This window comes from Oncorhynchus clarkii, chromosome 9, assembly GCF_045791955.1.
Source record: "Oncorhynchus clarkii lewisi isolate Uvic-CL-2024 chromosome 9, UVic_Ocla_1.0, whole genome shotgun sequence".
Taxonomy (NCBI): domain Eukaryota; kingdom Metazoa; phylum Chordata; class Actinopteri; order Salmoniformes; family Salmonidae; genus Oncorhynchus; species Oncorhynchus clarkii.
The window spans coordinates 8,289,094-8,314,222 of record NC_092155.1 but is presented as its reverse complement, the minus strand read 5'-3'; the positions used below and the strand labels follow the sequence as shown (position 1 = coordinate 8,314,222).

The 25,129-nt window shown below is 42.3% G+C and overlaps 1 protein-coding gene across 1 annotated transcript in view; it reads left to right on the top strand.

Moving 5' to 3' along the window:
• Nucleotides 1–5,836: 5,836 nt before the first annotated feature.
• The window catches only part of LOC139415833 (transmembrane protein 151A), a 60,538-nt gene continuing 41,245 nt past the window's right edge, over nucleotides 5,837–25,129 (top strand). Inside the window, exon 1 of the mRNA XM_071163962.1 lies at nucleotides 5,837–6,065. Within this exon, the coding sequence (XP_071020063.1) occupies nucleotides 5,994–6,065 (72 nt within the window). The 5' untranslated portion in view covers nucleotides 5,837–5,993. The remainder of the gene's footprint in view (nucleotides 6,066–25,129) is intronic.

Below are 25,129 nucleotides of genomic sequence, written 5' to 3'. Positions count from 1 at the left end.
AGCCTAGTGGTTCGAGTGTAGAGGCGGCAGGGTAGCCTAGTGGTTCGAGTGTAGAGGCGGCAGGGTAGCCTAGTGGTTAGAGTGTAGAGGCGGCAGGGTAGCCTAGTGGTTAGAGTGTAGAGGCGGCAGGGTAGCCTAGTGGTTAGAGTGTAGAGGCGGCAGGGTAGCCTAGTGGTTAGAGTGTAGAGGCGGCAGGGTAGCATAGTGGTTAGAGTGTAGAGGCGGCAGGGTAGCCTAGTGGTTAGAGTGTAGAGGCAGCAGGGTAGCCTGGTGGTTAGAGTGTAGAGGCAGCAGGGTAGCCTGGTGGTTAGAGCGTTGGACTAGTAACCAAAAGGTTGCAAGTTCAAACCCCCGAGCTGACAAGGTACAAATCTTTCGTTCTGTCCCTGGACAGGCAGTTAACCCACTGTTCCTAGGCCGTCATTGAAAATAAGAATTTGTTCTTAACTGACTTGCCTAGGTAAATAAATAAAAATTACAAAACTGGAAATCGCAAATCCAACAATGAGTGGTTTGGAAGGAATCAGTGGCTAACTACAAGATTTTCAAAGCAATCATTAGCCTGCTATTCAGTGGAGTAGCTGTGTGGTCCCAAGTCTAAGATTATAGGTCTATTTTCCTAGTTTAAAATAATAAACATTCAACATTGGCCATGCTGTCAATGAAGCATGATTTGTGCCGTGTTCAAAACGACTGGAAACTGGGAAATATGACTTCAGTGAGTTCAAGACTTCGGGGAACTCCGACTGAGAAAATACTTTGTCAAATCCAAATCCAACTCACAATTACAAGTCGGGAACTCTGGACTCTTTCTAGAGCTACAACATGAAGATCACTGACGTCATGATTCAACCTTGTTTTTTCCCCCCGAGTTCCCAGTTGTCTTGAAAGCAGCACAAATCCAGAGAATGACAGACTTTGATGTCAAAGTTTGATGACAGAATTTGCCCACAAGGATTGTCGCGCCACCTTCCTGTTCAAGTGAGCACATCATAAGGTGAATCCAAAAATGTATTCTATGCTGCTGCATAAATGATGTAATATGCCAGGGAGATGTGTATACTGTAACTAAGAAAGTAATACTAAGTGTATGTTGTGTGTAATCTGTTAGTAGCCCATGTGCCTCACCCTGATAATTTAGTCTATTTTCACCTCTTAATTTCACCTACTGTTCTGACTTGGTGGTGCACATGTAGCCTAAAACCTGTTTTAGAGAAATGTAATCATTGAATATTGTAAGAGCTTTAACTGTCTCCTTGTATGCCCCCTTTATTTATCTTACGTTTCTGACTTGGTGTACAAGGAGAATACTTTAATTGTTTCAGAAATGATGTAATATGCCAGCAGGGTTGAGGAAGTAACTGATGACAGTAACATGTAAGGGATTCCGTTACATTACCAGAAAAAAAATGTTGTAATCAGATTAGATACTTTTGAAAAACTTGATTACTTTTACATTCAAAAAGGATGTTTGCGAGAAGATTTAAAAAAAATAAAAATAAAAATATGTTTTTTGAATGACATTCAAATCAGCATTGAAAAAGGAGCACGTTTACGTTTGTTAAATGTGAGCGAGTCTGACCATAATTCAGAGACCACTATGATGTCAGAGACCACTATGATGACACATCAAATGTGTTTGATGGATTGTGGGAAAAGAGCAAGAATAGGCTTTTGTAGGCTACAGTCCCAAGTTATGTCGTCCAATGGTGCGACTGCTGTCGGCATCCAAAGATGAACCAACTTGAATAAACGCTTGGAGGTAAGGATGACAGCAGTGGTGTAGTCTACAGCGATACGGATGTCACTTCTTATTGATATCTACATAGCGCATTGATGTGAATCACACTGCTGCTCTCTCATTTAGCTATTTGCGCTTTACGGATTGTGTTGATTCTGGACGGCTGTTCACAAATGTAAATGTGTATTTGAACCCAATAATGGTTGAATTCAAGAAATTTAAGCTGCTTATCATTCATTGTTTTTCAAATCAGTGGACAGCCAGTGAAAAATGCGATCTTGCAACAGCTGCATATTGCATATCCCAGCCTATGGAATAACAGCTGTATAGTGTGGATCCCAGCCTATGGAATAACAGCTGTATAGTGTGGATCCCAGCCCATGGAATAACAGCTGTATAGTGAGGATCCCAGCCTATAGAATAACAGCTGTATAGTGTGGATCCCAGTCTATGGAATAACAGCTGTATAGTGTGGATCCCAGCCTATGGAATAACAGCTGTATAGTGTGGATCCCAGCCTATGGAACAACAGCTGTATAGTGTGGATCCCAGCCTATGGAATAACAGCTGTATAGTGTGGATCCCAGCCTATGGAACAACAGCTGTATAGTGTGGATCCCAGCCTATGGAATAACAGCTGTATAGTGTGGATCCCAGCCTATGGAATAAAAGTGAAACATTCGTAGGACTAATGTCATGCTCAAACTCGCACACTTTTAATAGACTTAAAGGGGCAATCTGTAGTTGCAACATCCATTTTTGGATTTATTATAAATGATATATATTTTTTTATATTAATTGATTCTTGAAGAATATAACTTATAAATGCCTCATGAGCTTAGTTCAGCTGTCATGCTCCATGAGAACCCAAAATATAAGCTTGTTTTACTCCCAAAGTTTTTAAACATTGTAAATGTAAACAAACACTGCATAGCCTCATAACATGGTTAAAACTATATATTTTTTTACATCATGGATGGTCAGTCCTTGCATCCATAGCTTTGTCTATTCATCTGAGAGTGGTTAGATTTCTCCAGGCCCCATCCCTCAGCCTTTTACCAACACAGAGGCGGGGCGGTCGTTTTGTTATTGTTTCATCTTGTGGATTTGCACTTAGTAATACTAAGTGTACGTTGTGTAGTAAGCTGTTAGTCCATGTGCCTCACCCAAATAATTTGTCCCTTTTCCCTCTCATAATTTAGCCTACTGTTCTGACCTGGTAGAGCATATGTAGCCCATAACCTGTTTTAGATAAATGTTATCATCGAATATTGTAAGAGCTTTCATTGTCTGCTTATAAGCCCCCTTTATTTATCCTATGGTTCTGACTTGGTGTACAGGGAAAATACTGAAGAACGACCCATGTTCTGAATTCTGTCGCTGTACATTTCAAAAGTGCCGAACAATTTTTTATACCTTTATTTAACTAGGCAAGTCAGTTCAGAACAAATTCTTATTTAACAATGAAGGCCTTCAGCAGCCAAACCCTTCCCTAACCTGAATAACTCTGGGCCAATTGTGCGTCGCCCTATGGGACTCCCAATCACAGCCGGTTGTGATACAGCCTGGGATCCAACCAGGGTCTGTAGTGATGCCTCTAGCGCCAAGATAAAGTGCCATAGACCGCTGCGCCACTCGGGAGCCATATTGACTACGTCCGTCCTAGCTCGCTCATTAATGTCAATCTAAATAACGAATTGCCTCTTATCCACTCGTCGTCCCCTTATGCCATAGTTTGTACATCTCAATTGTCAGTAGAAAAAACACATTTGTTTAAGCAAGTCAGCAATAATAGTTATGTTTTCTTAAAAGGCAGTAAATGAGACTGAATTAACTGTTTCGCTGCCAGACAAGGCTCCGCTGAAAGCCAGGAGTAGCAGTGGTCAGGTGTTGGGACAGCTTTATGTTTACAATTTGTAGCACCGTTCGTCACCGTTATAGTGCAATGAATATATTGTGTCGTGTAGTGGCTTTGGCATGCATTAAAAAAAATGTGTTTGCCCAACCAAGATTTACATGCTAAAACCCCACTATGGAGGAGACAGGTTAAAGGAGGACTTTTAATCCTTGAGATATGGATGTGTGCTATTCAGAAGGTAGGGTAGTAGGTGCCAGGCACACCGGTTTGTGTCAAGAACTGCAACACCGCTGGGTTTTTCAGCCTCAACAGTTTCCGGCGTGTATCTAGAATGTTCCTTCACCCAAAGGACTGTGAGGGAACATGTTATGTCAGGTTGTACACAGTTGCTTTTTCTGCCGACTAATTTCACTGGATTCATGCGAGTGACTGATCGTGCCTTGGAGGGATCCTCACTATAAGTATAAGCAATTTGTCAGTACGCCCGGAACATTGTTTTGAGAACCGAAAGGGGTATCTCAGTTTCAAGTCGTCAGCTTTGAGAGAAGAAACCTTGTGAGGTATTGGTCTGTCACATGCAGGAACCAGAGTTAATGATGAATAATGAATAATGTAAATCATGGTGATATGACTTGTTTGTATAGCCTATTATAAGAGAACTAATGGGACTTACTCAGAAGAGCTTCTGACCGACGTCTACTATGGTGCATTACGTTTGCGTTTGTTGGAACCTCTCCAGCTTGCTGATAATAAAGAATTATTAATGTAATATTGGCTTCAAGTGTCCCTCCACGACAGGTCATTCAGCCAACTTGACACAACTGTGGGAAGCAATAGAGTCAATATGAGCCAGCATTCCTGTGGAACACTTTTGACACCTTGTAGAGTCCATGCCACAACGAACTGAGGACAAGGGGGAGGTGTGTTCTAGAACACCTATTAGCAAGGTGTTCTTAATGTTTGGTATACTCAGTGTAAGTTGTCTGTAGATCTAACCTACTGTATATGTTGTTGATGTATATTAGTTATCCACCGGTTGGCTCATTACTGCAGTCCGAAGCTGTGGTTGGCGGTTTTAGGGTCATGAAATACTGTGTGGATTACATGTGTTTGGTGTATTTGATAGCATTCCACTCCATTACCATGAGCCTGTCCTCCCCAATTACGATGCCACCAACCTCCTGTGGTGGATTAGTGATGCATGGGTCAGCTGTTTGGTCAACCTCACCCACAATTGTTAATAACCCATCAGCAACCTCTCTTTTTTTTATAGATAGTCCTATGTTTCTGCTTATGATTTTCCCGACTTTTCGGTAGGCTATTTGCATGTCTCAGATGTTCACTTGATCAAATATAATTATGCGGTTGAGAATGTTGTTATTAGCAAATGCTGCTTGACCAGGTGAACAAACAGCTGACCTGCGCATCTCTAATGTATGTAGGCTATATGCTCAGGTGGTGGGTGACGTCAGTGGGCATACAGAAGGATGAGTAGGTGAAACCTTCTAGTTCTAAGGAGACAAATAGAAAGGAAATAACTACCACAGATGGTTTTATCGTTGTTATTTTAATTGTTTTTAAATTCATAAACAGTTTACAATAGAAAAGGAATCGGTTGTTCCTGGTTTTGCCTTTTACCGAGATCGCTGTCTGCCTTCGGAAAAACATCCTCCTCCTACCCATCCATCTTTCACATCAGCGCTCTCGTGCCTTCCCCTCGTGCTCACTCTGAACGAAACCGTAACCGTTGGCTAATGCCGCGTTCATGCGCGAGTCGGAACTAGGACACTCGGAAATGTTCGAATTGCTAACGGGTTGAACGCGGCACGTGTATATCTACAACCAGTTAGCAAGTTGGACATTTCAGAGTTTTCTAATTCCGACTAGCACATGAACTCAGCATTAGTCATCTCGAGCGTATGCACTCACACCGCCCCACCTGCGCCTAGAACGAAGCCTAGAAGCTTCGCGTTTATCACGGCCAAGCACTGAAGCGCACAGGGCTAACGAACAGACGTTAATATAATCTTTATTAACGGAAGAAATCTGGGTTTTGTCTAATCTATGCTATGTTTGTATGGGAAAGGTGCATTCATCAAACCATGGAAGGCGTGAAGATGAACCGAGAGGCACCGAGTGAATGAACTCTTTTGATCCCGACAGAGACGACTTTCAGTCGGCGTGGATTATGCGCATTTGCCGCAGGCTGTACTGTCATCACTACAGTGAAACCGGATCTCGACCGGCGACGGATGGGGTGACTCCCGCAGTGCCGAGGAGGTGGTCCCAGCCTCTGGCCAGGGCCGCCACTGCTGGGGTGGGTCCCCATCCCTGGCACCGTTAACCGTAGGGCTAACGGGAGAACACGTGTCAGGGTGGAAGAGGAAAGATAAAATGCAGACGGAGGTGCCAGTACCACCGGAGACAGGAGAGGAGACGTTAGAAGACGGAGCAGGGAGAGAGGAGGTAGGGGAACACTGCGGTGTGACTGGGTGACTGACTGGCTGCGTGTATAGGCTACATGGGGGACACGCGCGTTTAGCCTAATTGTCTTTAAGGTCCAGCAATAGATCAGACGCGCCTTTTGAATTTATCCTTCGTTTTTATAGATTGGACACCTTTGCTTCCCGTGGCCTTGTTGTTATGGGTGATGGTGCAAGTTTTACTGTAGATGATAACATGTGACTGAAGACGCATGCCTTGGCCTACTCAACACTTTTAGCCTAGAAAGAAATTGCCAATTTATAGGCACGGTAGGTCAATAGTCCTATAAAAAAACATGAGCTGGCGCACACCCAGAGGAACGTATTTTATGTTGAGGTGCTGACTAACGGGGAATAAACTAGAAGCTATAAAAAGAAACACAGTCGTACGCTCTATATATAAACTCCCAGTCATTTATTGGATAAAAAAAAAACACCAACGTTTCAGCATCACCGTGTCTTCTTCAGGGTGATGTCATGAATGCTTTAACCAGGTTATTTACACAAAACAATGCAATTAGCGTAACCAATGACAACAACGAAGGGTGTGTCATAATTATTAAGTTAATTAGGATGAATTGAGTGAATTTAAACCAATAGTTTATGGCATATTAAATGTATTAGGCTATTGTTATCATATGGAAACACAATTGAATATTGTACATAGTAGTAGCATCAACATACATTATTGGTTAATGTAATGTTGCCTTATAGCACATTCAAATACATTAGCACATTCAAATACATTACCACATTCAAATACATTACCGCATTCAAATACATTACCACATTCAAATACATTACCACATTCAAATACATTACCACATTCAAATACATTACCACATTCAATTACATTACCACATCCAAATACATTACCACATTCAAATACATTACCACATTCAAATACATTACCACATTCAAATACATTACCGCATTCAAATACATTACCACATTCAAATACATTACCACATTCAAATACATTACCACATCCAAATACATTACCACATCCAAATACATTACCACATTCAAATACATTACCACATTCAAATACATTACCACATTCAATTACATTACCACATTCAAATACATTACCACATCCAAATACATTACCACATCCAAATACATTACCACATCCAAATAGGGACAAACCATTACCACATTACCACATTACCACATCCAAATACATTACCACATCCAAATAGGGACAAACCATTACCACATTCAAATACATTACCACATTACCACATCCAAATACATTACCACATCCAAATAGGGACAAACCATTACCACGGTGTGGGAAAAGGGCAGTAAAAAGCAATGCGCCCCTCTTTCACCAAAATACACTACATGACCAGAGGTATGTGGACATAGCAGTCATACTGATATATATTTATTTTTATTTTTTATTTTATTTATTTATTTAACTTGACATGTCAGTTAAGAACAAATTCTTATTTACAATTATGGCCTACATATAGGGGCCTACTGTAAATTACATTATGTCTGAGCGTGGACCTGTTGTCGATAAGCAAAGATTAAAATTAACTAAAAAGAGTGAAAAATTCAAAACAACTAGTTTTAAGTGTCTAAATACTCTTACAGGCACTATAATGGCTCTCTGTATAATATGCTACATAGTACTACAAAATGTCTGCTGGTCCAACATCTCCTTCCAAAATCATGGGCATTAATATGTAGTTGGTCCCCCACCTTTGCTGCTGTAACAGCCTCCACTCTTCTGGGAAGGCTTTCCACTAGATGTTGGAACATTGCTGCTATAACAGCCTCCACTCTTCTGGGAAGGCTTTCCACTAGATGTTGGAACATTGCTGCTATAACAGCCTCCACTCTTCTGGGAAGGCTTTCCACTAGATGTTGGAACATTGCTGCTATAACAGCCTCCACTCTTCTGGGAAGGCTTTCCACTAGATGTTGGAACATTGCTGCTATAACAGCCTCCACTCTTCTGGGAAGGCTTTCCACTAGATGTTGGAACATTGCTGCTATAACAGCCTTCCAACAGCCTTCCATCGGCCTTCCAATTCATCCCAAAGGTGTTTGACGGGGTTGAGGTCAGGGCTCTGTGCAAGCCAGTCAAGTTCTTTCGCACTGATCTCGACAAACCATTTCTGTATGGATCTCGCTTTGTGCACGGGGGCATTGTCATGCTGAAACAGGAAAGGGCCTTCCCCAAACTGTTGCCACAAAGTTGGAAGCACAGAATCATCTAGAATGTCATTCTATGCTGTAGCATTACGATTTCCCTTCACTGGAACTAAGGGGCCTAGCCTGAACCATGAAAAACAGCCCCAGGCCGTTATTCCTCCTCCACCAAATTTTACAGTTGACACTATGCATTGGGTCAGGTAGCGTTCTCCTGGCATCCGCCAAACCCAGATACGTCCATCGGACTGCCAGATGGCGAAGCTTGATTCATCTCTCCACATAACGCGGATCCACTGCTCTAGAGCCCAATGGCGGCGAGCTTTACACCACTAAAGCCGACGCTTGACGTTGCGCATGGTGAACTTAGGCTTGTGTGCAGCTGCTCAGCCATGGAAACCCATTTCGTGAAGCTCCCGATGAACAGTTATTGTGCTGAAATAGGTTCCAGAGGCAGTTTGGAACTGGGGAGTGAGTGTTGCAACCGAGGACAGACAAATTTCATGCGCTACATGCTTCAACACTCGGCAGTTCCGTTCTGTGAGCTTGTGTGGCCTACCACTTCGCGGTTGAGCCGTTGTTGCTCCTAAATGAATCCACTTCACAATAACAGGACTTACAGTGGACCGGGGCAGCTCTAGCAGGGCAGAAATTTGATGAACTGACTTGTTGGAAAGGTGGCATCCTATGACGGTGCCACGTTGAAAGACACTGAGCTCTTCAGTAAGACCAATCTACTGCCAATGTTTGTCTATGGAGATTGCATGGCTGTGTGCTCTATTTTATACATCTGTCAGCAACGGGTGTGGCTGAAATAGTAGAATCCACCAATTTGAAGGGGTGTCCACATACTTTTGGCCATGTAGTGTATTTCAGGACGTTTGATGCAGCCCTCTGAAACTCATTATCAATAGGCAGCGGTAGCCTGTCCTAAAAACATTATGAATAGGCAGCTGTAGCCTGTCCTAAACACATCAATAGGCAGCTGTAGCCTGCCCTAAACACATTATCAATAGGCAGCTGTAGCCTGTCCTAAACACATTATCAATAGGCAGCTGTAGCCTGTCCTAAACACATTATCAATAGACATCTGTAACCTGCCCTAAACACATTATCAATAGGCAGCTGAAGCCTGTCTTAAACACATTATCAATAGGCTGTAGCCTGTCCTAAACACATTATCAATAGGCAGCTGTAACCTGCCCTAAACACATTATCAATAGGCAGCTGTAGCCTGTCCTAAACACATTATCAATAGGCAGCTGTAACCTGCCCTAAACACATTATCAATAGGCAGCTGTAGCCTGTCCTAAACACATTATCAATAGGCAGCTGTAGCCTGTCCTAAACACATTATCAATAGGCAGCTGTAGCCTGTCCTTAACACATTATCAATAGGCAGCTGTAGCCTGTCCTAAACACATGATCAATAGGCAGCTGTAGCCTGTCCTAAATGCATTATCAATAGGCAGCTGTAGCCTGTCCTTAACACATTATCAATAGGCAGCTGTAGCCTGTCTTAAACACATTATCAATAGGCTGTAGCCTGTCCTAAACACATTATCAATAGGCAGCTGTAACCTGCCCTAAACACATTATCAATAGGCAGCTGTAGCCTGTCCTAAACACATTATCAATAGGTAGCTGTAGCCTGTCCTAAACACATTATCAATAGGCAGCTGTAGCCTGTCCTAAATGCATTATCAATAGGCTGTAGCATGTCCTAAACACATTATCAATAGGTAGCTGTAGCCTGTCCTTAACACATTATCAATAGGCAGCTGTAGCCTGTCTTAAACACATTATCAATAGGCTGTAGCCTGTCCTAAACACATTATCAATAGGCAGCTGTAACCTGCCCTAAACACATTATCAATAGGCAGCTGTAGCCTGTCCTAAACACATTATCAATAGGTAGCTGTAGCCTGTCCTAAACACATTATCAATAGGCAGCTGTAGCCTGTCCTAAACACATTATCAATAGGCAGCTGTAGCCTGTCCTAAACACATTATCAATAGGCAGCTGTAGCCTGTCCTAAATGCATTATCAATAGGCTGTAGCATGTCCTAAACACATTATCAATAGGTAGCTGTAGCCTGTCCTAAACACATTATCAATAGGCAGCTGTAGCCTGTCCTAAACACATTATTAATAGGCTGTAGCCTGCCCTATTCCACAGCATATGGATCTAGTCCTACACAAGACGACAGCCTGGAAGTTTCTTTTGGCTGATATTCCCATCTCTCTATCCTCAGCCATGCCTGCATCCCTCCTCCGTTCCCTTTCTCTCTCCCTTCATCTCCCCCTCCATATTTCCTGTGCAGTCTGCTGCATGTCTGCATTGCAGTCTGCCTGCCACGACCGCTGCTCCCTGCCTCATCTACCTACCTCACCATCTCTCTGTCCCTCCATCTCCCTGTCCTCACCATCTCTCTGTCCCTCCATCTCCCTGTCCTCACCATCTCTCTATTCCTTCATCTCCCTGTCCTCACCATCTCTCTATTCCTTCATCTCTCTGTCCCTCCTTCTCTCTGTCCTCACCATCTCTCTATTCCTTCATCTCCCTGTCCTCACCATCTCTCTATTCCTTCATCTCTCTGTCCCTCCTTCTCTCTGTCCTCACCATCTCTCTATTCCTTCATCTCTCTGTCCCTCCATCTCTCTGTACTCACCATCTCTCTATTCCTTCATCTCCCTCTCCCTCCATCTCTCTGTCCTCTCCCTCCATTTTCCCCTCCATCTCTCTGTCCTCTCCCCATCTCTCTCTTCCTCCATCTCTCTCTCCTCACCACCTCTCTCTCTGTTCTTTCCATCTCTCTCTCCTCACCATCTCTGTCCTCACCATCTCTCCCTCCCTCCATCTCTCTCCTCACCATCTCTCTCTCCCTCCATCTCTCTGTCCTCACCATCTCTTCCTCCATCTCTCTGTCCTCTCCCTCCATCTCTCTGTTCTCTCCATCTCTCCCTCCCTCCATCTCTCTGTCCTCACCATCTCTCTATCCCTCCATCTCTCTGTCCCCTCCCCTGTCTCTCTCTTCCTCCATCTCTCTGTCCTCTCCCTCCATTTTTCCCTCCATCTCTCTTTCCTCTCCCGTCTCTCTCTTCCTCCATCTCTCCCTCCATGTATCTGTCCTCACCATCTCTCCCTCTCTCCCTCCATCTCTCTGTCCCCTCCCCCGTCTCTCTCTTCCTCCATCTCTGTCCTCACCATCCCTCTCTCCATCTCTTTCTCTCTCCATCTCTCTCCCTCCATCTCTCTGTCCTCTCCATCTCTCCCTCCATCTCTTTCTCTCTCCATCTCTCTCCCTCCATCTCTCTGTCCTCTCCATCTCTCCCTCCATCTCTTTCTCTCTCCATCTCTCTTTCCCTCCATCACTCTGTCCTCTCCATCCCTCCTTCCATCTCTCTGTCCTCTCCCTCCATCTCTCTGTCCCCTCCATCTCTCCCTCCATCTCTTTCTCTCTCCATCTCTCTCTCCCTCCATCAATCTGTCCTCTCCATCCCTCCCTCCATCTCTCTGTCCCCTCCATCTCTCCCTCCATCTCTCTCTTCCTCCATCTCTCTGTCCTCTCCATCTCTCCCTCTATCTCTTTCTCTCTCCATCTCTCTCTCCCTCCATCACTCTGTCCTCTCCATCCCTCCCTCCATCTCTCTGTCCTCTCCATCCCTCCCTCCATCTCTCTGTCCTCTCCCTCCCTCCCTCCATCTCTCTGTCCTCTCCCTCCATCTCTCTGTCCCCCCCATCTCTCCCTCCATCTCTCTCTTCCTCCATCTCTCTGTCCTCTCCATCTTTCCCTCCATCTCTTTCTCTCTCCATCTCCCTCTCCCTCCATCACTCTGTCCTCTCCATCCCTCCCTCCATCTCTCTGTCCTCTCCATCTCTCCCTCCATCTCTCTGTCCTCTCCATCTCTCCCTCCATCTCTTTCTCTCTCCATCTCTCTCTCCCTCCATCACTCTGTCCTCTCCATCCCTCCCTCCATCTCTCTGTCCTCTCCATCTCTCCCTCCATCTCTCTGTCCTCTCCATCCCTCCCTCCATCACTCTGTCCTCTCCATCCCTCCCTCCATCTCTCTGTCCTCTCCATCTCTCCCTCCATCTCTTTCTCTCTCCATCTCTCTCTCCCTCCATCACTCTCTCCCCTCCATCTCTCCCTCCATCTCTCTCTTCCTCCATCTCTGTCCTCTCCATCTCTCCCTCCATCTCTTTCTCTCTCCATCTCTCTCTCCCTCCATCTCTCTGTCCTCTTACAGCCTGTGTGTTGTGATAGTAGCGTTGTTTGCTCTATAACCTGTTAGTTGATGTGTCTTGACACCGTGATATACTGTACAGGCCTAAAGGCCGAGACAATAACAAGACACAGTGGCAGAATAAAGTCAACCACACTTTTGTTTCATCACTAAACCGGAGAGCAACATCTGTCCTGTGAAGTTTACAAAACATTTAGCATGTAACCAGTTACATGACCTACAGCAGGTCAATCAAGGTAATGTTTCCTACAGTTACATGACCTACAGCATGGTCAATCAAGGTCATGTTTCCTACAGTTACATGACCTACAGCATGGTCAATCAAGGTCATGTTTCCTACAGTTACATGACCTACAGCAAGGTCAATCAAGGTCATGTTTCCTACAGTTACATGACCTACAGCATGGTCAATCAAGGTCATGTTTCCTACAGTTACATGACCTACAGCAAGGTCAATCAAGGTCATGTTTCCTACAGTTACATGACCTACAGCAGGTCAATCAAGGTCATGTTTCCTACAGTTACATGACCTACAGCATGGTCAATCAAGGTCATGTTTCCTACAGTTACATGACCTACAGCATGGTCAATCAAGGTCATGTTTCCTACAGTTACATGACCTACAGCATGGTCAATCAAGGTCATGTTTCCCACAGTTACATGACCTACAGCATGGTCAATCAAGGTCATGTTTCCTACAGTTACATGACCTACAGCATGGTCAATCAAGGTCATGTTTCCTACAGTTACATGACCTACAGCATGGTCAATCAAGGTCATGTTTCCCACAGTTACATGACCTACAGCATGGTCAATCAAGGTCATGTTTCCTACAGTTACATGACCTACAGCATGGTCAATCAAGGTCATGTTTCCCACAGTTACATGACCTACAGCATGGTCAATCAAGGTCATGTTTCCTACAGTTACATGACCTACAGCATGGTCAATCAAGGTCATGTTTCCCACAGTTACATGACCTACAGCATGGCCAATCAAGGTCATGTTTCCCACAGTTACATGACCTACAGCATGGTCAATCAAGGTCATGTTTCCCACAGTTACATGACCTACAGCAGGTCAATCAAGGTCATGTTTCCCACAGTTACATGACCTACAGCAGGTCAATCAAGGTCATGTTTCCCACAGTTACATGACCTACAGCATGGTCAATCAAGGTCATGTTTCCTACAGTTACATGACCTACAGCAGGTCAATCAAGGTCATGTTTCCTACAGTTACATGACCTACAGCAGGTCAATCAAGGTCATGTTTCCTACAGTTACATGACCTACAGCAGGTCAATCAAGGTCATGTTTCCTACAGTTACATGACCTACAGCAGGTCAATCAAGGTCATGTTTCCCACAGTTACATGACCTACAGCAGGTCAATCAAGGTCATGTTTCCCACAGTTACATGACCTACAGCAGGTCAATCAAGGTCATGTTTCCTACAGTTACATGACCTATAGCAGGTCAATCAAGGTCATGTTTCCCACAGTTTCAGACTACTAAACAACTGTTGATTTAGTTACCTCGCGTCAAAAAGAAAACAGGCGCTGCCTCCACTAGTCCAGCAACATTTACACACTTCGACATCATCTAATCGCCTCTGATTAGTCTAATACAGGGACAACTAAAAGATACCAGAAACGACTTAGTCCAACGTAAGCTAAATATGATGTGTGTGTGTGTGTGTGTGTGTGTGTGTGTGTGTGTGTGTGTGTGTGTGTGTGTGTGTGTGTGTGTGTGTGTGTGTGTGTGTGTGTGTGTGTGTGTGTGAGCGTGCAAGTTGAAAAAACATGTTGACTCACCCTACTTGGGGTGAAACACAAATTACCTCGTCTCTTTGATGTTGCCTAAACGGTCTATCACTCTGTCATACTGTAAACGGTCTATCACTCTGTCATACTGTAAACGGTCTATCACTCTGTCATACTGTAAACGGTCTAACACTCTGACATACTGTAAACGGTCTATCACTGTGTCATACTGTAAACGTTCTATCACTCTGTCATACTGTAAACCGTCTATCACTCTGTCATACTGTAAACGGTCTATCACCCTGTCATACTGTAAACGGTCTATCACTCTGTCATACTGTAAACAGTCTATCACTCTGTCATACTGTAAACAGTCTATCACTCTGTCATACTGTAAACGGTCTATCACTCTGTCATACTGTAAACGGTCTATCACTCTGTCATACTGTAAACGGTCTATCACTCTGTCATACTGTAAACCGTCTATCACTCTGTCATACTGTAAACGGTCTATCACTCTGTCATACTGTAAACGGTCTATCACTCTGTCATACTGTAAACCGTCTATCACTCTGTCATACTGTAAACGGTCTATCACTCTGTCATACTGTAAACAGTCTATCACTCTGTCATACTGTAAACGGTCTATCACTCTGTCATACTGTAAACGGTCTATCACTCTGTCATACTGTAAACAGTCTATCACTCTGTCATACTGTAAACGGTCTATCACTCTGTCATACTGTAAACAGTCTATCACTCTGTCATACTGTAAACGGTCTATCACTCTGTCATACTGTAAACGGTCTATCACTCTGTCATACTGTAAACGGTCTATCACTCTGTCATACTGTAAACGGTCTATCACTCTGTCATACTGTAAACGGTCTATCACTCTGTCATACTGTAAACGGTCTATCACTCTGTCATACTGTAAACGGTCTATCACTCTGTCATACTGTAAACAGTCTATCACTCTGTCATACTGTAAACGGTCTATCACTCTGTCATACTGTAAACAGTCTATCACTCTGTCACACTGTAAACAGTCTATCACTCTGTCATACTGTAAACGGTCTATCACTGTCATACTGTAAACGGTCTATCACTCTGTCATACTGTAAACGGTCTATCACTCTGTCATACTGTAAACGGTCTATCACTCTGTCATACTGTAAACAGTCTATCACTCTGTCATACTGTAAACAGTCTATCACTCTGTCATACTGTAAACAGTCTATCACTCTGTCATACTGTAAACGGTCTATCACTCTGTCATACTGTAAACGGTCTATCACTCTGTCATACTGTAAACCGTCTATCACTCTGTCATACTGTAAACGGTCTATCACTCTGTCATACTGTAAACGGTCTATCACTCTGTCATACTGTAAACAGTCTATCACTCTGTCATACTGTAAACAGTCTATCACTCTGTCATACTGTAAACGGTCTATCACTCTGTCATACTGTAAACGGTCTATCACTCTGTCATACTGTAAACGGTCTATCACTCTGTCATACTGTAAACAGTCTATCACTCTGTCATACTGTAAACGGTCTATCACTCTGTCATACTGTAAACAGTCTATCACTCTGTCATACTGTAAACAGTCTATCACTCTGTCATACTGTAAACGGTCTATCACTCTGTCATACTGTAAACAGTCTATCACTCTGTCATACTGTAAACGGTCTATCACTCTGTCATACTGTAAACGGTCTATCACTCTGTCATACTGTAAACGGTCTATCACTCTGTCATACTGTAAACAGTCTATCACTCTGTCATACTGTAAACGGTCTATCACTCTGTCATACTGTAAACAGTCTATCACTCTGTCATACTGTAAACAGTCTATCACTCTGTCATACTGTAAACGGTCTATCACTCTGTCATACTGTAAACGGTCTATCACTCTGTCATACTGTAAACGGTCTATCACTCTGTCATACTGTAAACGGTCTATCACTCTGTCATACTGTAAACGGTCTATCACTCTGTCATACTGTAAACAGTCTATCACTCTGTCATACTGTAAACGGTCTATCACTCTGTCATACTGTAAACGGTCTATCACTCTGTCATACTGTAAACGGTCTATCACTCTGTCATACTGTAAACGGTCTATCACTCTGTCATACTGTAAACGGTCTAACACTCTGACATACTGTAAACGGTCTATCACTGTGTCATACTGTAAACGTTCTATCACTCTGTCATACTGTAAACCGTCTATCACTCTGTCATACTGTAAACGGTCTATCACCCTGTCATACTGTAAACGGTCTATCACTCTGTCATACTGTAAACAGTCTATCACTCTGTCATACTGTAAACAGTCTATCACTCTGTCATACTGTAAACGATCTATCACTCTGTCATACTGTAAACGGTCTATCACTCTGTCATACTGTAAACGGTCTATCACTCTGTCATACTGTAAACGGTCTATCACTCTGTCATACTGTAAACGGTCTATCACTCTGTCATACTGTAAACGGTCTATCACTCTGTCATACTGTAAACCGTCTATCACTCTGTCATACTGTAAACGGTCTATCACTCTGTCATACTGTAAACAGTCTATCACTCTGTCATACTGTAAACGGTCTATCACTCTGTCATACTGTAAACAGTCTATCACTCTGTCATACTGTAAACGGTCTATCACTCTGTCATACTGTAAACGGTCTATCACTCTGTCATACTGTAAACGGTCTATCACTCTGTCATACTGTAAACGGTCTATCACTCTGTCATACTGTAAACGGTCTATCACTCTGTCATACTGTAAACGGTCTATCACTCTGTCATACTGTAAACGGTCTATCACTCTGTCATACTGTAAACAGTCTATCACTCTGTCATACTGTAAACGGTCTATCACTCTGTCATACTGTAAACAGTCTATCACTCTGTCACACTGTAAACAGTCTATCACTCTGTCATACTGTAAACGGTCTATCACTGTCATACTGTAAACGGTCTATCACTCTGTCATACTGTAAACGGTCTATCACTCTGTCATACTGTAAACGGTCTATCACTCTGTCATACTGTAAACAGTCTATCACTCTGTCATACTGTAAACAGTCTATCACTCTGTCATACTGTAAACAGTCTATCACTCTGTCATACTGTAAACGGTCTATCACTCTGTCATACTGTAAACGGTCTATCACTCTGTCATACTGTAAACCGTCTATCACTCTGTCATACTGTAAACGGTCTATCACTCTGTCATACTGTAAACGGTCTATCACTCTGTCATACTGTAAACAGTCTATCACTCTGTCATACTGTAAACAGTCTATCACTCTGTCATACTGTAAACGGTCTATCACTCTGTCATACTGTAAACGGTCTATCACTCTGTCATACTGTAAACGGTCTATCACTCTGTCATACTGTAAACAGTCTATCACTCTGTCATACTGTAAACGGTCTATCACTCTGTCATACTGTAAACAGTCTATCACTCTGTCATACTGTAAACAGTCTATCACTCTGTCATACTGTAAACGGTCTATCACTCTGTCATACTGTAAACAGTCTATCACTCTGTCATACTGTAAACGGTCTATCACTCTGTCATACTGTAAACGGTCTATCACTCTGTCATACTGTAAACGGTCTATCACTCTGTCATACTGTAAACAGTCTATCACTCTGTCATACTGTAAACGGTCTATCACTCTGTCATACTGTAAACAGTCTATCACTCTGTCATACTGTAAACAGTCTATCACTCTGTCATACTGTAAACGGTCTATCACTCTGTCATACTGTAAACGGTCTATCACTCTGTCATACTGTAAACGGTCTATCACTCTGTCATACTGTAAACGGTCTATCACTCTGTCATACTGTAAACGGTCTATCACTCTGTCATACTGTAAACAGTCTATCACTCTGTCATACTGTAAACGGTCTATCACTCTGTCATACTGTAAACGGTCTATCACTCTGTCATACTGTAAACGGTCTATCACTCTGTCATACTGTAAACGGTCTATCACTCTGTCATACTGTAAACGGTCTATCACTCTGACATACTGTAAACGGTCTATCACTGTGTCATACTGTAAACGTTCTATCACTCTGTCATACTGTAAACCGTCTATCACTCTGTCATACTGTAAACGGTCTATCACCCTGTCATACTGTAAACGGTCTATCACTCTGTCATACTGTAAACAGTCTATCACTCTGTCATACTGTAAACAGTCTATCACTCTGTCATACTGTAAACGATCTATCACTCTGTCATACTGTAAACGGTCTATCACTCTGTCATACTGTAAACGGTCTATCACTCTGTCATACTGTAAACGGTCTATCACTCTGTCATACTGTAAACGGTCTATCACTCTGTCATACTGTAAACGGTCTATCACTCTGTCATACTGTAAACCGTCTATCACTCTGTCATACTGTAAACGGTCTATCACTCTGTCATACTGTAAACAGTCTATCACTCTGTCATACTGTAAACGGTCTATCACTCTGTCATACTGTTAACGGTCTATCACTCTGTCATACTGTAAACAGTCTATCACTCTGTCATACTGTAAACGGTCTATCACTCTGTCATACTGTAAACAGTCTATCACTCTGTCATACTGTAAACGGTCTATCACTCTGTCATACTGTAAACGGTCTATCACTCTGTCATACTGTAAACGGTCTATCACTCTGTCATACTGTAAACGGTCTATCACTCTGTCATACTGTAAACGGTCTATCACTCTGTCATACTGTAAACGGTCTATCACTCTGTCATACTGTAAACGGTCTATCACTCTGTCATACTGTAAACGGTCTATCACTCTGTCATACTGTAAACAGTCTATCACTCTGTCATACTGTAAACGGTCTATCACTCTGTCACACTGTAAACAGTCTATCACTCTGTCACACTGTAAACAGTCTATCACTCTGTCATACTGTAAACGGTCTATCACTCTGTCATACTGTAAACGGTCTATCACTCTGTCATACTGTAAACGGTCTATCACTCTGTCATACTGTAAACGGTCTATCACTCTGTCATACTGTAAACGGTCTATCACTCTGTCATACTGTAAACGGTCTATCACTCTGTCATACTGTAAACAGTCTATCACTCTGTCATACTGTAAACAGTCTATCACTCTGTCATACTGTAAACGGTCTATCACTCTGTCATACTGTAAACGGTCTATCACTCTGTCATACTGTAAACGGTCTATCACTCTGTCATACTGTAAACAGTCTATCACTCTGTCATACTGTAAACGGTCTATCACTCTGTCATACTGTAAACGGTCTATCACTCTGTCATACTGTAAACGGTCTATCACTCTGTCATACTGTAAACCGTCTATCACTCTGTCATACTGTAAACGGTCTATCACTCTGTCATACTGTAAACGGTCTATCACTCTGTCATACTGTAAACCGTCTATCACTCTGTCATACTGTAAACGGTCTATCACTCTGTCATACTGTAAACAGTCTATCACTCTGTCATACTGTAAACGGTCTATCACTCTGTCATACTGTAAACGGTCTATCACTCTGTCATACTGTAAACAGTCTATCACTCTGTCATACTGTAAACGGTCTATCACTCTGTCATACTGTAAACAGTCTATCACTCTGTCATACTGTAAACGGTCTATCACTCTGTCATACTGTAAACGGTCTATCACTCTGTCATACTGTAAACGGTCTATCACTCTGTCATACTGTAAACGGTCTATCACTCTGTCATACTGTAAACGGTCTATCACTCTGTCATACTGTAAACGGTCTATCACTCTGTCATACTGTAAACGGTCTATCACTCTGTCATACTGTAAACAGTCTATCACTCTGTCATACTGTAAACGGTCTATCACTCTGTCATACTGTAAACAGTCTATCACTCTGTCATACTGTAAACAGTCTATCACTCTGTCATACTGTAAACGGTCTATCACTCTGTCATACTGTAAACGGTCTATCACTCTGTCATACTGTAAACGGTCTATCACTCTGTCATACTGTAAACGGTCTATCACTCTGTCATACTGTAAACAGTCTATCACTCTGTCATACTGTAAACAGTCTATCACTCTGTCATACTGTAAACAGTCTATCACTCTGTCATACTGTAAACGGTCTATCACTCTGTCATACTGTAAACGGTCTATCACTCTGTCATACTGTAAACGGTCTATCACTCTGTCATACTGTAAACGGTCTATCACTCTGTCATACTGTAAACGGTCTATCACTCTGTCATACTGTAAACAGTCTATCACTCTGTCATACTGTAAACAGTCTATCACTCTGTCATACTGTAAACGGTCTATCACTCTGTCATACTGTAAACGGTCTATCACTCTGTCATACTGTAAACGGTCTATCACTCTGTCATACTGTAAACGGTCTATCACTCTGTCATACTGTAAACGGTCTATCACTCTGTCATACTGTAAACAGTCTATCACTCTGTCATACTGTAAACAGTCTATCACTCTGTCATACTGTAAACGGTCTATCACTCTGTCATACTGTAAACAGTCTATCACTCTGTCATACTGTAAACGGTCTATCACTCTGTCATACTGTAAACGGTCTATCACTCTGTCATACTGTAAACGGTCTATCACTCTGTCATACTGTAAACAGTCTATCACTCTGTCATACTGTAAACGGTCTATCACTCTGTCATACTGTAAACGGTCTATCACTCTGTCATACTGTACGGTCTATCACTCTGTCATACTGTAAACGGTCTATCACTCTGTCATACTGTAAACGGTCTATCACTCTGTCATACTGTAAACGGTCTATCACTCTGTCATACTGTAAACGGTCTATCACTCTGTCATACTGTAAACGGTCTATCACTCTGTCATACTGTAAACGGTCTATCACTCTGTCATACTGTAAACGGTCTATCACTCTGTCATACTGTAAACGGTCTATCACTCTGTCATACTGTAAACGGTCTATCACTCTGTCATACTGTAAACGGTCTATCACTCTGTCATACTGTAAACGGTCTATCACTCTGTCATACTGTAAACGGTCTATCACTCTGTCATACTGTAAACGGTCTATCACTGTGTCATACTGTAAACGTTCTATCACTCTGTCATACTGTAAACCGTCTATCACTCTGTCATACTGTAAACGGTCTATCACCCTGTCATACTGTAAACGGTCTATCACTCTGTCATACTGTAAACAGTCTATCACTCTGTCATACTGTAAACAGTCTATCACTCTGTCATACTGTAAACGATCTATCACTCTGTCATACTGTAAACGGTCTATCACTCTGTCATACTGTAAACGGTCTATCACTCTGTCATACTGTAAACGGTCTATCACTCTGTCATACTGTAAACGGTCTATCACTCTGTCATACTGTAAACGGTCTATCACTCTGTCATACTGTAAACCGTCTATCACTCTGTCATACTGTAAACGGTCTATCACTCTGTCATACTGTAAACAGTCTATCACTCTGTCATACTGTAAACGGTCTATCACTCTGTCATACTGTAAACAGTCTATCACTCTGTCATACTGTAAACGGTCTATCACTCTGTCATACTGTAAACGGTCTATCACTCTGTCATACTGTAAACGGTCTATCACTCTGTCATACTGTAAACGGTCTATCACTCTGTCATACTGTAAACGGTCTATCACTCTGTCATACTGTAAACGGTCTATCACTCTGTCATACTGTAAACGGTCTATCACTCTGTCATACTGTAAACAGTCTATCACTCTGTCATACTGTAAACGGTCTATCACTCTGTCATACTGTAAACAGTCTATCACTCTGTCACACTGTAAACAGTCTATCACTCTGTCATACTGTAAACGGTCTATCACTGTCATACTGTAAACGGTCTATCACTCTGTCATACTGTAAACGGTCTATCACTCTGTCATACTGTAAACGGTCTATCACTCTGTCATACTGTAAACAGTCTATCACTCTGTCATACTGTAAACAGTCTATCACTCTGTCATACTGTAAACAGTCTATCACTCTGTCATACTGTAAACGGTCTATCACTCTGTCATACTGTAAACGGTCTATCACTCTGTCATACTGTAAACCGTCTATCACTCTGTCATACTGTAAACGGTCTATCACTCTGTCATACTGTAAACGGTCTATCACTCTGTCATACTGTAAACAGTCTATCACTCTGTCATACTGTAAACAGTCTATCACTCTGTCATACTGTAAACGGTCTATCACTCTGTCATACTGTAAACGGTCTATCACTCTGTCATACTGTAAACGGTCTATCACTCTGTCATACTGTAAACAGTCTATCACTCTGTCATACTGTAAACGGTCTATCACTCTGTCATACTGTAAACAGTCTATCACTCTGTCATACTGTAAACAGTCTATCACTCTGTCATACTGTAAACGGTCTATCACTCTGTCATACTGTAAACAGTCTATCACTCTGTCATACTGTAAACGGTCTATCACTCTGTCATACTGTAAACGGTCTATCACTCTGTCATACTGTAAACGGTCTATCACTCTGTCATACTGTAAACAGTCTATCACTCTGTCATACTGTAAACGGTCTATCACTCTGTCATACTGTAAACAGTCTATCACTCTGTCATACTGTAAACAGTCTATCACTCTGTCATACTGTAAACGGTCTATCACTCTGTCATACTGTAAACGGTCTATCACTCTGTCATACTGTAAACGGTCTATCACTCTGTCATACTGTAAACGGTCTATCACTCTGTCATACTGTAAACGGTCTATCACTCTGTCATACTGTAAACAGTCTATCACTCTGTCATACTGTAAACGGTCTATCACTCTGTCATACTGTAAACGGTCTATCACTCTGTCATACTGTAAACGGTCTATCACTCTGTCATACTGTAAACGGTCTATCACTCTGTCATACTGTAAACGGTCTATCACTCTGACATACTGTAAACGGTCTATCACTGTGTCATACTGTAAACGTTCTATCACTCTGTCATACTGTAAACCGTCTATCACTCTGTCATACTGTAAACGGTCTATCACCCTGTCATACTGTAAACGGTCTATCACTCTGTCATACTGTAAACAGTCTATCACTCTGTCATACTGTAAACAGTCTATCACTCTGTCATACTGTAAACGATCTATCACTCTGTCATACTGTAAACGGTCTATCACTCTGTCATACTGTAAACGGTCTATCACTCTGTCATACTGTAAACGGTCTATCACTCTGTCATACTGTAAACGGTCTATCACTCTGTCATACTGTAAACGGTCTATCACTCTGTCATACTGTAAACCGTCTATCACTCTGTCATACTGTAAACGGTCTATCACTCTGTCATACTGTAAACAGTCTATCACTCTGTCATACTGTAAACGGTCTATCACTCTGTCATACTGTAAACGGTCTATCACTCTGTCATACTGTAAACAGTCTATCACTCTGTCATACTGTAAACGGTCTATCACTCTGTCATACTGTAAACAGTCTATCACTCTGTCATACTGTAAACGGTCTATCACTCTGTCATACTGTAAACGGTCTATCACTCTGTCATACTGTAAACGGTCTATCACTCTGTCATACTGTAAACGGTCTATCACTCTGTCATACTGTAAACGGTCTATCACTCTGTCATACTGTAAACGGTCTATCACTCTGTCATACTGTAAACGGTCTATCACTCTGTCATACTGTAAACGGTCTATCACTCTGTCATACTGTAAACAGTCTATCACTCTGTCATACTGTAAACGGTCTATCACTCTGTCACACTGTAAACAGTCTATCACTCTGTCACACTGTAAACAGTCTATCACTCTGTCATACTGTAAACGGTCTATCACTGTCATACTGTAAACGGTCTATCACTCTGTCATACTGTAAACGGTCTATCACTCTGTCATACTGTAAACGGTCTATCACTCTGTCATACTGTAAACGGTCTATCACTCTGTCATACTGTAAACGGTCTATCACTCTGTCATACTGTAAACAGTCTATCACTCTGTCATACTGTAAACAGTCTATCACTCTGTCATACTGTAAACGGTCTATCACTCTGTCATACTGTAAACGGTCTATCACTCTGTCATAATGTAAACGGTCTATCACTCTGTCATACTGTAAACGGTCTATCACTGTGTCATACTGTAAACGGTCTATCACTCTGTCATACTGTAAACCGTCTATCACTCTGTCATACTGTAAACGGTCTATCACTCTGTCATACTGTAAACGGTCTATCACTCTGTCATACTGTAAACAGTCTATCACTCTGTCATACTGTAAACAGTCTATCACTCTGTCATACTGTAAACGGTCTATCACTCTGTCATACTGTAAACGGTCTATCACTCTGTCATACTGTAAACGGTCTATCACTCTGTCATACTGTAAACAGTCTATCACTCTGTCATACTGTAAACGGTCTATCACTCTGTCATACTGTAAACAGTCTATCACTCTGTCATACTGTAAACAGTCTATCACTCTGTCATACTGTAAACGGTCTATCACTCTGTCATACTGTAAACAGTCTATCACTCTGTCATACTGTAAACGGTCTATCACTCTGTCATACTGTAAACGGTCTATCACTCTGTCATACTGTAAACGGTCTATCACTCTGTCATACTGTAAACAGTCTATCACTCTGTCATACTGTAAACGGTCTATCACTCTGTCATACTGTAAACAGTCTATCACTCTGTCATACTGTAAACAGTCTATCACTCTGTCATACTGTAAACGGTCTATCACTGTCATACTGTAAACGGTCTATCACTCTGTCATACTGTAAACGGTCTATCACTCTGTCATACTGTAAACGGTCTATC